The sequence below is a fragment of the Cololabis saira genome, chromosome 7, assembly GCF_033807715.1.
Source record: "Cololabis saira isolate AMF1-May2022 chromosome 7, fColSai1.1, whole genome shotgun sequence".
NCBI lineage: Eukaryota > Metazoa > Chordata > Actinopteri > Beloniformes > Belonidae > Cololabis > Cololabis saira.
Window position 1 is genome coordinate 25,825,834 of NC_084593.1, and position 13,865 is coordinate 25,839,698.

The window sequence follows — 13,865 nt, forward strand, 5'->3', positions numbered from 1 at the left end:
TGTTTTTGTATTATTGTGATTTGCATTTAAATGATCTATAAGTGAATGTCAGAATTTAGTAACATTTATTTCTGCTTCTTTCAACATCATAAACATCACATTCAGGTACATAAATATAGCCTATTTTACTCTTTCTGGTTTTGATATTTGTCCTGATGGAAAAAAAGAACATTAGCTTGGATACTATCGTATAGCTGTAGCCTCCAGTTTATACAGTAGTCAACATTCAAAAGTGATCAAAACGTTTAATCAAAGATCTCATAGGACAACAACTGATATTGTACAAAATTCTTGCATAACGTGTTTTTGATGCAGTTCAGACGTTGCTGAGCCTGCAGCTCAGACATACAACATTGTGCCCAGCAGAGGTCGCTGTTCAAGGTGCGTCCTTGTGGCTCTAGCTGTAGCTCCAGCTGTGCCACATATTAACATTAAAACACCTTTAGGTCAGGTACATCTATTCAGTAGCAAGTGTCAAACGTATGTGTAGAAAATGAACCAACTTATTTTGCAGACAGGATTAATATTTGTTGGCACTAATGCTGAAATGTACAAAAAATACATATGGTAGTTAAAAGCGAGCAACTTCTTGTGGATTTTCCCTTTCGAATTTTGCTACAGTTTCCTCCATATTGATTCGACATTGGATGTCCTGTTTTGACATGTCCCTCCCCATTTGTCTGGGTTTTTGACCTGTGTTACACTGAATTACGTGATGATGCATCTTTCCTCAAAGACTGCAAAGTACAACCGTCCCCATCAACTACAGTAAGAGCAGGAGGGAGATTTCATCCAAGCATATTTACATAAAAGCCTAGTTCCTTAAATGGAGAAGGCAGTCCGGCTAACAGCAAAACAAACCATACAAACACAAATGATCATCTTTTTCTTTGGCTGTTTTTATTTCTTTTCTCAAAGGAAATTCAGGCAGTTTTACCTCATGGGATCATATTTTAAAAAAAAACAAGATTCAACCAATGTTGAAAACAAATCTATTTTTTTCCCTTCTTTTTTGCATCTTTGCCTCGAACTGCAGCATTTTCCTCTTCCCCTCCCGTGGCAGCTTTAATTCTCTTCTTTCCCAGGGGGGTCTTTGCATACCAGTTCTGGAGACACAAAAGGAAAATGGATTAAGCATTTGCTGCAAAAGGGAAAAAAATATGAAAACTTTTCAATGAAAACTTTGAGAGTAAGTTCAATAACAAATTCCTGAAAATATTGTCTTCCTGACTTCAATGTTGGTTGTGATTACAGGAGCCAAAAAGATAAAGCATCATTGTAATGAAAACCATCACAGATTCTGGACTGTGGTGAAACAGGTTTGAAAAGGTGTACAGAGAGAAGAACTCAATTCTGCTTCAGCTTCTGCTGATAAGTGAATCCTTAGATATAGCTACAGTAACTTACTTTCAACGCCTCTTCCTCATCCTGGAACACAGGGTCCAGTTTGGCTAATGGTGGAACAAATTCATTAGCAGTGAGAGGTCTCTTTGCCTGCTGCTTGATGCGATACTTGGTCACAACACTGCGAACAGCCTGGACTATGTGTCCTGGAGTGTAGCCATCAGATGTCATTGCGAGAGAGCTGAGGTCCAAGGCCTCGGTTACCTCACCTCCTGTCTTTTGGATCAGTTCCTTCCACAAAACTACAGAGAGAAAAAGAGTCAAAAGTCACTTTTCACAACATTGTGGTAAAATTAACATATTCATAATTATGAAAAATGAAAATAAAAAAGATGTGTGTTGTTTTTACTGGATCTTGAGACATAGTCGGGTCTTGGGATGAGGAGGATTTTGCTGTACATTTTACACAGCGATTTAATATCTGCACCTAACGGGTCTTTAGTTGTTCCTATTATCAAGACACGATCCTCTCCTTTGATCAGTTTTAGGGACTTGGGCAAATCTTTCTTCAACCGCTGAGGATCTAACTGTTCTTGCACACAAATTAGATGAAATTACTATCAATAACGAGCCAATAAAGAACACATTAGTTTTGGTTGGTTTTTTTTAAACTCAGTATCTGTTTTTTTTGGCTTTCATGTACCTCTTTTTCTTCTTTGGGAACTTTCTTGTAGAACATCTTTTCTGCGTCATCGATCCATATTACAGAAGGTTGCAGAAGTCTTGCGACCTGTGGAAATGGTTATTGAAGCTGCGTTTTAAGTTTCTAGCCCATGAGCTAATCAAGGTGGTAGATTCATGTCATTCCAGATAAAACTTGTGCATTCATAGTTACGTTTACTGTGCTGTAAAATAAACCATATGCAGGAGATGCATCAGTGAATCACTAACTATTGTCTGAATGTTTCATAAGGATTATATACATCTTGTGGTAGGTGTAATTCTTTCCACAGTATGTGATTAAAGCATGCACTTGACATTATCAGCTGTGGCCTGCCTCTTTGTGTACTATAAATCAAAGTCACACACTTACTACTTCTCCCCACAAACAGTGCTTACAGGGAATAAAAAGAGACGTTTATGTGCAGACTCATTTACCAAATCATTCCAGGTCTATTAGTCACGATGGAAATGCCATCAATCACGGACTCAAGCAGCACGATAATGTCCTGGGAGGAACTGCCAGGACCAAACGTCTGTGGTAATTCTGGCTGGAACATGGCTTTAGGCAAAAACTTTACCTTAAACACCATGTGAAGCATCATGGCAAGACCATCCTTGCCCGGGTACTTTCCTGCCGTGTTCAGAGGTGACAAGTCGAACAGGCTGGCACCTGTCTCCTGGCAAACTGCATGGACCAGCATCTTCTTACCTACGCCTGCAGGCCCTACCAGTAGGATGGCTTTTATCAAAGGAGCCTTCTCATGTACCACTTGAGAGCCTGGAAGCCATAATCAAGTTTAACTGCACATATACTGCATTCATTCATTTTAAATGTGAACTGAATAACTTTCATACCTAATGGCAATACTGCATATAGAGATAAGACTTGCCGCACATCTGATAATGATGGCATGGGCTCAATGTCATTTTGCCTCAGCGTGGTCCCAAGGTTGCTAAAATGACCTGAGAACAAGCAGCACCAATAGTTAGAGTTACAGTGTCTTTGGATCAGTCTTTGAAATGAGAAACCAGAAGATGGCAGCATATCGTCGCCTAAATAAATTCCAGATGCCTTTCTCATTTCAAGTGCTTATACTGAGGGGTCTACAAAACCTCTGCACATTACATACAATCAGATGAAAACAAAGGAGTGCCTTACCCAAATAATCCTTCAGCCTGACATTGTTTACTTGCTTCAACAAGCCCTGCTCCACCAGCTCCTGACACAGAGACTCCAACCTCCTAGTAGATGTAAACGAATCACGTTGTTGTTTTCTCCAGTATTCACATTAAACATTTAGGTAGTTTAATGCAACTCATCTCTGTTCTTAAATCTCATGTCTTACACAAAGGCTCTCACCTGTCAGCAGTCAGATCTTTTTCCTTTTTCTTTTTCTTTCCACTCTTAGATCCTTTCTTCTTCTATGAAGTCAATACATGCCGTCAGCAGTCAGGTCGAGCAAATATACCTGAATCGTGAAAACTGTGTGTCACATGAATACCTTAGCGTTTGCTTTAGTTTTTCCGCCCTTGTCTTTATCCACAGCCATCTTCAGCTCAGCCAGCTCTTGTCTCATCTCCTCATCTACCTGGTCCAAACAGAACTAAATGTAAGTGTCAGTGTTATACGTTACTGAACCCACAGGACTACAGCTGGTACACACTCGTTTATCAACCTTTTCAACCAGCAATTTTGTGCAATAGGATACACATTTGAATGTTTTTGGGAAAATAATCACTGATTAAACATGCAAATGTTTTAAAATGCGTAGAGGAACACCTGTCGTCGAATTTCTGACTGAATGACTTTTCTCATTTCTTCTTTGATCAGCTCCACCTCGTGCTTCTGGCTGACGTTTTTGGACTCGTTGCGTTTTTCCCAAAAATCTGAAGGCAGCAAAGATTTAGTTCAGATTTTCTGTACGTTAATGAGTAATACCATTACTACCCACTAAGAAATATAGATGTTGAGGAAAAACCGTAACTCTGGTTTTGCATGTTACAGTTTTAATAGCAGAAATATACTGCTTTTATCTTGTAAATTATAAAATCTTGCTGTTGGTATTAAAAGAGGAAGAGTTACACATCAAACCATTAGAGTAATTGGGTTTGTTTAAAGGAATTGTCATGTTTTGTTAAGATATTGTGCTCTTGGTTTATTGCTCTGCTTTTGCTCCGACTAGATAAAGCTGACTATATGTCCAGTTTGGGTTTTTTTTGTTTTCTTTTCAAATTTTATGTTTGAAGTCTTTTTTCCTTGCGCCTACAGCTATTTGATTATTTAATAAAACTGAAACATTTGCCCAAACCGGGAGCTGCAAACAAACCAAAGCTATCACATACCGTGACTTTAAAAAAAACGTATTAATATTATTTATGGAGACATACCTGTGTAAGCTTTGTTTCCTTCTTCCAGGTCTGGCAGGAAAGCAGAAGGCATCATCTTCAGCCCAGCCTCCTCCTCCTTTGGTTCAGAACAGAGCTATATTAGTTGACTGAAAGTGCAGATCTTTGCCTGAGTGAAAGAGCCAACAAAGGTCGGCTTGATAATGTGTAACATTGTTTGTTTCATACTCTGATACTTTTCAAACAGGCTGATTTAAAGAAAGTTCCATTAAACCAATCCATTTTTTTTATATATACAACTGTATTGACTTACTTCCTCATCATCCTTCAGCTTGTTCTTTTTATCTTTTTCCTTCTTGTTTTCCTTGTCTGCAGATTTATTGTTGGATTCCTCCTCTTCTATTGCATCAATTTCTTCCTTTACCTGAAAGCATAGCCCTAACATTATTCACTGGAAAATATTTACAGATTATACACTCAAAAGTAACGTTAACTAAGTGTGTGTTGTACCAGCTGAGGGCTCTTCTCAGTAAAAATGAGGGCTGATCCTCCATCCTCTTCATCTGGATAGTCTGGGAACACTCCTGTAGCATTACTGTTAAATGAGAAAAATAAAATCATAAGAAAATGACAAAGAAAAAAGAGTCTTGCAAATCCCTTTGCTTAATTGTGTAACTAGTCCTCTATTAGAGCAAATATTCCTCTATAGCCTACTGCAAAAAGCACTGCCATCGTACCGGTGTTCAAAGAACCACTTGCGAATTTTGCTTTTCATTTTGTTCCTCATCTCTTCACCCTCCACTTCCCGTAGCTGGTTTGTGACAGCTATCACAGCCTTCTGATAATCTTCCTCATTCTTCTTTTGTTTGACCCGATTGGAAGTTTCAGTGGCTTGGGCAGCGATCTCTGCAGGGCATGGCGCCTGATATTTTGGATCCAGAGACTGCGATAAAAATTGTCAAGCAGAGCTATTGGTGTTTTAAAAAAAAAAACACACAAAAAAACAACAACTAATTAATTTAATTTTAGAATTTAAGACAGTTAGGATATCATGACTTAGTTCTCTCACCATTCCCAGAAAAATCATCTTTTCATTTCGAATTTTTTTCGTTGTTTTCCTGCCAATGTAGCCCCTCCAGAACTGCACTCATTCAACCGAGATATACAAACATAAAGGATGAATCATGTCAAAGGACAAAGTTAAGCAATATGATGAGTTAAAAAAAATAAATAAATAAAAGAGAACCTTTTGAAAGCAGATGGCAACTCTCTCCATCTCTGTTTCAGTAATCTCGGTCTTGTCCTCTTGCTCTTTCAGCTTTGCCCTCAGACGCCGTTGTCGCGCCCTCTCTGCAACTTGAATAAACCTAATGGCTTCCTCTTGAGTCATGGCTATCACAGGCTGCAGGCACCGTTAAGAGTAGTAAACAATATAACAGTAATACTGTTCAGTGTTGCACTCATTCATAGACTGTTTTCTTCCTTAAATGTTAAAAGTATTATCTAACATAATGACATAATAAAAAATTCAAGTTACAAATAAACTGGATTTAACTAAAAAGTGGCTACTTTTCAACTCACATCAAGATTTTCAGAATCCTCCATCATTTTGAGGAAATCCATCAGCATAGCTTTTCGTTCTTGGACTTCTTTGCTTTGCTCACTGAGAAAGTAGCGAGGGATGGGGATCTCAAGTGCGGCCTAAAAAAACAATATAGAACATATTTCTTTAATTCGTTCGGCTGTATACTTCTGCAATACATCCTTGATAAACATAGCATCAGACCTGGGTGAGTAAATGTAACATAATTTAGATCAAAGGCTTTTAAAACTTAAACTTACAGGTGTGAGCTTCAAGTCATGAAGAACATCATCCATATAGTGGTACTCTGAAAACTCCTTTTCCACCATTTCATTCTTCAGCTCCAACACCCTCCCTATTATGCCATCAAGGATCTTCCGAATGAGTCGTCTTTTCTGAGGGTGGACCACCTGGTCATGGACCATCTCGAGCTGCCTGAAGATTTGGATGTAGCGCACATACAGCAGGGCCAGCTGCTGGAAGAACACCACCCTGTCTTTTTGTGGACGGGGGGGTTCAGCAGGCAGCTCTTCAGCTAGAAGACGACTCAACTGCAACTGGACATCTGCCCAGAGCTCATTATACCCCCTTAACAGACCAAAACAGACATACTGTATTTTTTAGTTAGTTAATATTTATTTCGGTCAATCACAAGCATAAAAATCAACAAACAAGATAACAAACATCCACAGCTTTTTCCCTGGTCAACATTGTGATTATTTTGACCAAAAAGGTCTGGGCTTGAAGCATAAAGCTTATCTTGCCCACCTTTTAACAGAATAGAATATACAAAAAGAACAAATGAAGTGTCATGAGGTTACACAAAATAAAAATAATAATAGTAATAATAATAATAATAATAATAATAATAATAATAATAATAATAATAATAATAATAATAATAATAATAATAATAGCTGTAATAACTGTAATAATAGCAATAATATGATAATAATAATGATGATAGCTCTGAAAACAGAAAGTGAAAAGATGCTAAAGAAACCGACAAAACCAATTTAGGTTGTAATTTCATCTCATGCATGTGTACATTCTTCTTTGTTTGCTTATTGTGCTTCTATATATGTGTCCATTACCTTTGCTTTGAATAATATATTGTATGATTTTATTGAGTTTGCTAATTTAAGGTCGTTGTCTAATGAGTTCCACAGTTTTACTCCTAAAACAGATAAACATCTGCCCTTTGTATTTGTTCTTACTGCTGTTGTCTTAAACATTGCTGTCTCCCTGTATGTTAGTGTTTATTATTGTATCTAGGTTTGACGCTGCTCTTTAGATGTAACCCCCTTTGAATAAATGCTGAAGATAACTATAAAAACAACTATAAATGCTTCTCGAGAAATTACCTTTGCGACATCTCTCTTCCTCCAGGGGGAGTAAAAAAGTATGAAAATCAAACTTATCGGGGTCAATGTATCGGTAACTACGGTCTATCAAACACGAGGTCGGCTCCCTGCGGTTTGTTTGATGCTTAGTTTGTTTCCATAGTAACGGTCACGCGGCGTCGCCGCGTTCCTTACGCTGTAAGCTCTGCGTCGATGTAACGCGGGACCATAAATCAGCCTTTACGTCCATGTGGCCGCTCTCTCCTGCTTTAACTCTAGGGGGTACTGTTGCCTCAGAAGAGTTTATATTGCCTTATCCCTCAAAGAAGAGCATGTTCAAGAGTGTTTACACTGGTGGGGAACACATGTAAAAGCAAAATGTGGTTTAATATTTTTTTTCAAATAGCTGTTTAATGAAATGAAACGTTAGGATCCTGTTACCTAATGCCAATCATCTATTTCTAACTGGAATGTTTTGTTAGTGTATTCTACTCTGCAATGCAAATACATATAATTTATTTGAATTTCTAGGCGGCTATATCCGATCATGTTAATGTGGGTCACAACTGGCTTGAAAGTAGGTTTTTTTGGGTACACATTGGGTTTAGGCTTGAAATAGGCTAATATGATGGGTCCTATTTGATTTCAGTATTATGGGAAATGGGAAGCTTGTGTGGGCCAAATATATAGAGTCCATGATGGACTAAATGGGCATGAGCTATAAAAGGGTAAATTTGTTTGGCCCCATATAGTTTTACTAACATATGCCCCACATTAAAGATTTTACCAGTTGGTTCTACTCAGAGTTCATGTGGGCACACACAGGTTCGACCACCATTGAACATGTGGACAAATCCATTGGAGCCGTTTTTCAATCCATAGCTTATGTGGGTCACACATATTAATGCTGGCTCAATACACTTTATTAGGTACACCTGGTTCTAAATAAAGTTGTCAGTGGGTGTATATTCCTCATACACTAGAGGGCAAGGAGAACTAAAATGGACTGCCTGCCAAGCCAGACACGTTCTCTCATGTTGCACTATGGACACAATTAATAATAAAAAACTGTCAAAAACTGCTACCACTAAGAACTGTTAATATGTGTCCTTCAGTCGCAGATACTGATCACAGAGGTAACAGGTGTCATTTATATTCTGCAGGGACAGAAAAGTGGACTGAGATGGTTTGTTTGGAGTTTAATACACTCCCACTTGTGGTATGGTCACATTTCATGATAAAAACTGTCAAATACATCAAGATCCCACTTTTCATTCAAAACAATACACTTAAATTCCAAGACATAGTTAATTTGAACACCACTGTAATAATAATAATACAAGGCTTATAACAATTTACTTCCGGGCTGCATGCAGGAACTGTTCAAGCCAAGAGAGGGCAAACATGACCTCAGGGGAACAGCAATGTTTGAGACAACAACAGTTAGAACAAATACAAAGGGCAGATGTTTATCTGTTTTAGGAGTAAAACTGTGGAACTCAGATAATGACCTTAAACTAGCAAATTCAATAAAAGCATACAAGATATTATTCAAAGCAAAGGTAATGGACACATATATAGAAACACAATAAGCAAACAAAGAAGAATGCACACATGCATGAGATGAAATGACAACTTAAATTGGTTTTGCCGGTTTCCTTAGCATGTTTTCACTTTCTGTTTTCAGAGCTGTCATTATTATTATTATCATATTATTGCTATTATTATTATTATTACTATTATTATTATCATTATCATCATCATCATTATTATTATTATTATTATTATTATTATTATTATTATTATTATTATTATTATTATTATTATTATTATTATTATTATTATTATTATTTTGTGTAGACTTATGATACTTCATTTGTTCTTTTGTATACTCTATTCCGTTAAAAGGTGGGCAAGATAAGCTTTATGCTTCAAGCCCAGACCTTTTCGGTCAAATAATCACAATGTTGACCGGGGAAAAACCTGTGTTATCTTGTTTGTTGATTTTTGTTTGTGATTGACCGAAATAAATATCAACTAACTAACTAACTAAGATGTGACCATTTGTCCTTTAGTCCAGATGTTGATGATATAGGTGAGTTTTTTTGTAAGGAGCATAGTATTTAAATAATATATTTTAATTTAAGACGAAGGGTCTTAAATGGTGTTGGATGTGGAGGTCTCAAAACATGCATTTTTGACCGGTGGTGTGAATATTTAATAGTTTAAAAGAGAATTTGCCATGCCTCTAAAAAGGCTGAAAAACACCACACTAGGGGCATGAAAGGGCTGTATCAAATAGTTTGATTGGAGTGTTACAGATCTTTCCATTAGATATCCATTAGGACATCTTTGAAGTTAAAGGGGGAAGAGTTTGGGGAGATTCAACTGAAAGGATTACTCTTACCAGTGGATGTCAGTACAACATAGAGCTACAGCGTGAGTACTGGGGCTGTTCAGTGGCAGATACAGTAGATGGCACCCTGAGACCACAGATGAATATGAGGTTTATAAACATATATATAGAAATAGAAGCCATAGTCTGAGAATCTGGAGAGAATTATTCTGAGGTTCAATAGAATCTGGCTCTTAATAAAACCAATTATTCTGTATCGTAGTGAAGTGTGGGCTCCTCAAAATCAAGATTTTGAAAAATGGGACAAACACTGCACTGAAATCCTGCACACAGAGATTTGCAAGAGCATGCTCAGAGTGCACAGGAACAGCCCCAACAACGGATGCCAAACTGAGCTGGGCCAATTCCCCCTTTTAATTAAAATTCAAAAAAGAGCCATTGAATTTTATAAACACCTTGAAACAAGTGACCCAAATTCCTGCACTACAAAGCTCTGCAGCGCCAAGAGGAGAACATGGAGAAGAGCCCCCTCAGCCGGCTAATCCTGAGGCTCAGCTCCTCTAATAGCACGAGACCTCAGGACACCCCTCACACAATCTGGACCCACCAAACTGTAGAAAAAACAAAAAGAACATGACTGTAACTCTTTTAGCAGACATTTGACAGAAAAACACAAATCGAACTTCAATGTTATTTAGCTATAAATAGACAGGTGGCAAAATATCTGAGCAAGGTGACTGATGAGAAACTGAGCAAGACTTTGACCACAGACTCAGTGACCACAACTTGGCCATAGAAACCGGCAGGCACAGGCAGACCTGGCTGCTCAGAGAGAACAGGTTGCATCAGCTCTGTCCACACAGACAAGTGGAGACAGAGACACACTTCCTGATGCACTGAAACAAATATGAACTCATCTGAGCAGAGCTCCTTTCAAAAGAAAAAAAGTAAAGTCACTGAATTTGATTCTCTGCCTGATCAAACTAAAATGCAACACATCCTTGGAGAGAACAGAGTCAGGAGCGTAACAGCAGCAAAATAAATCAGATTATCCCACAGCCTGAGGGACAACCATCACAACACCTGACACACCTGCACATGTTTACAGTTCTTTCACAATCTGCATTTTTCTTTTTCTTTTTCTTTTTCTTTTTCTTTTTCTTTTGCTTGAAATTGGTGAACTTTAGACTCTGAAACATGTCGTTGCAGATGACGTGCTCTGTATGGACGCGACTACAGGAAGACAAGTTAAAGTTTAAATGAATCATGATGCAATTTTAGTTCTTTCAATAAAGTTTTATTGAGGATACAAAAATCATGATACAATTTCTTTGCAAATGTGTTAATCATTCATTCAACACTTGGCCCTTGTTCAGGTGCGTGGCCTATTCTGTTTTCTTCCTCCCTTTCAACACAGGAGCCGGGATTACACTTATCTTTATGTAGTAAATTGAAAGCCCTGAGTAGTCGTATCGGTTTAGCTCAGTGGTTACTTCTCCGATTTACCACCTCAACAGTCCACGGGCTGGAGGTTCGACCACGGGTGCTGTCCGGTACTTTTGTTCCTCCCTTTTACCATGAAGATATCAGATATCAGAACAAGATGCTTGACAAATAAACCCTTGCAGAAAATACATTCTATTAGTTTGAGGTGATGGTAGAAAAGCTTCAGACCACAACTTGATTTGTGCCCATTAAAAATGGACGGTAAACATAATAACTTTATAATGCAGGAAAAAAATATAGTCAGCCTCGAAAAAACAGGGACATGGCTTATTATCAGACAAGGACATGGACTTTATTATATTAATATATATGCCTAGAACATCACATAATTAAGCTACCAATGACTGAAGTAGGCTACTGTTCATTAACCACACTTCTCTACTCTTCTAGCTTTATGTTGATGTTGTTATGCACGTCCATGTACAGTAGAGGGCGCCCTATACTATACGCTGAAAACAGAAAATGTGTGTGTGTGTGTGTGTGTGTGTGTGTGTGTGTGTGTGTGTGTGTGTGTGTGTGTGTGTGTGTGTGTGTGTGTGTGTGTGTGTGTGTGTGTGTGTGTGTGTGTGTGTGTGTGTGGACTACTAGATCAGTTACCACGTGATCTGTAGGTACATGACCCCTTGTGACTCAAAGACTCATTAAACAAGTTCATCTTTTTTTTCTGTAGTTATATAAAATGTGCTCCTGAACTCATTATGCTACGTTTAGTTGAATACCAGACACAGATTGTCGGCAGAGCCATGCTGACCTTTATAACAGTTATTCTAAGCGGGCTGAAGGTTCAGTTGTTGTTGTCTTTTCTTTACCATTCTGTTGTCAGGACATACAACGTGAACTATGGGGAAATGTAGTTTCACTTTGAAATTAGAGTTTACAAAGAAGCCAGCCTATAATTTAACTGAAATATAACTAGAATGGAAAATGACGTTTTCCCAGTATGAAAAATTCAGAATCTAGTTTTTAAAAAAAGAAAAGAAAATAATTATACCGCACCGAGAAATATCGTGAGAGCAGTCTGAAATAACATTACAGATAGCCTGATAAATTAAAGTAATGAAAGAATGATGAGAAATCATTTCGACTCGGTGAACCACCTGGGTTCCTCAATCAATGAATCTGATTATAAGTTCAAGCGCCCTCGTCATGCGGTTGGAGTAGCTGTTATGTAGAGAAATATCCAATAGATGGCGCTATAGGATCACAGTTGAAAAGGAAGATTAAAAAAAAAGTCACTTAATAAATGTAATAAACCCCCTGGTGGGAACAAAGTAACAACTACAGACACCAAACTGAAAAATCTTAATTAAGAATTTGTTCCATAAATGGACTTTCAATGAAGCCTATTTTTCGCTTGGAGTGATCTCAATTCAGGGAGTGTATTCCAATTATGAAGGTAATTTAATCTATGCAAGTGTCAGTTTTCACATGAAAAACACCTAAACCCTTAGCATGGTTAAGTGTTTTAGTTCAAATTAAAGAAAACCTATGAACTGGTGGGTAGTGAGTCGGGTTAATATGATATGTAAAACTATAGACAAATGTGGTCTCTATGGGGAGATTGATTACCTGAAATATAAGGAAAATAAGATATAAGACATGATATAACAGGGGATCCTCTTAAGTTATATAAGATGTTTTGTCCATGCAAAAGCAAATATAACTTACACCACTGTGTGGATGTCTGCACACACACATCCAACTACTTTGTGAAAGCACCTTTTGCCTCTGTCACAGCATCATCTTTGTGAATAAGTCTCTAATAGATCATACATCCAGAGGCCAGAAGTCATCTCTTTAAAAAAAAAGAAAAAAATCAAGTTACTTCAAGGTCTTGTGTCAGGCTATTTTTAGATAATTCCAGAGGTTATTGATGGGATTAAGGACTTTGACACTGCCATTCCTGAAACCATGTCTTTCTTGATTTTGATGTGTCAGTCAGTAAGCATTGTGTTGGAATGTAAAATTCCTTTTCATTTTAAGCTTTTCAGCAGAGGTAAAATTTGCACCAAAATATCTTGACATTTTGGAGCTAGCCATTTCCCCATCTATCTTGGCAAGTGCTGCTGGCTACCACTGAAGAGAAGAAACCCCAAAACCCAATGCTACTTCCATCATATTTCCCTGTTGCTATGGTGTTCCTACCATGGTGCTCTATATTGGTTTTACACCAAAAATACCTTTTAGAATCAAGGAAAAAAAACTCAACCTGCTCATCAGACCATAACACATTTCCTCACATGGTGACAGAATGTTTTTTGTTTTGTTTGTTTTATCTAAAATGCAGTCTTACCACCCTACCCCACGGCCCAGACAGGATAAGAGAGATTGAAGTCAAACCCTTGTCCTCTCATCAACTTTGGAGGGCTTTCTTGAACTTTGCAATGTTTCTGTGTTGTAATATTTTCTCCACTAACTCATGATGGTTTTGATAGTGTTCCATGGTACTTTCAGAGTCTCTGATATTCTTTAATATCCCTTTACTGATTGGTACTTTTCAACAATCAAGTTTCACAGTGTTTTTCATAACTCTTTGTGGCCCTTGACTGTTAATAGAATGGAGCTTTAAACATTCAACGTGTATGCGATTTACCCACAAGCTTAACATTGAATCGGGTCATTTCTGAGAAGAGTTAGAGCCCCCAATATAAAAAGGCGATGTGAC

The 13,865-nt window shown here is 37.8% G+C and overlaps 1 protein-coding gene across 1 annotated transcript; it reads right to left on the reverse strand.

Moving 5' to 3' along the window:
- Positions 1–992: 992 nt before the first annotated feature.
- zgc:153738 (uncharacterized protein LOC558115 homolog) lies at positions 993–7,431 on the reverse strand. Its single transcript, XM_061726282.1, has 19 exons — positions 7,360–7,431; positions 6,256–6,583; positions 5,995–6,114; positions 5,660–5,815; positions 5,483–5,554; positions 5,151–5,356; positions 4,924–5,008; positions 4,727–4,837; positions 4,456–4,531; positions 3,848–3,954; positions 3,570–3,656; positions 3,428–3,489; positions 3,227–3,309; positions 2,923–3,030; positions 2,646–2,845; positions 2,048–2,134; positions 1,754–1,931; positions 1,408–1,646; positions 993–1,106 (listed from the first exon to the last, which is right to left on the reverse strand). Exons 1-19 carry the CDS (start codon positions 7,368–7,370, stop codon positions 993–995), a joined length of 2,430 nt encoding a protein of 809 aa, XP_061582266.1. The 5' UTR covers positions 7,371–7,431.
- Between the last annotated feature and the right edge of the window lie 6,434 nt (positions 7,432–13,865).

What these genes read in the sequence shown, in the direction of transcription:
- zgc:153738 (XM_061726282.1), bottom strand. An exon ending in AGCTGAAGGATGATGAGGAA is followed by an intron (nt 4,532 to 4,726) that starts GTAAGTCAATAC and finishes TCTGAACCAAAG; the next exon opens with GAGGAGGAGGCTGGGCTGAA. An exon ending in ATGAGGAAGAGGCGTTGAAA is followed by an intron (nt 1,107 to 1,407) that starts GTAAGTTACTGT and finishes TTGTGTCTCCAG; the next exon opens with AACTGGTATGCAAAGACCCC.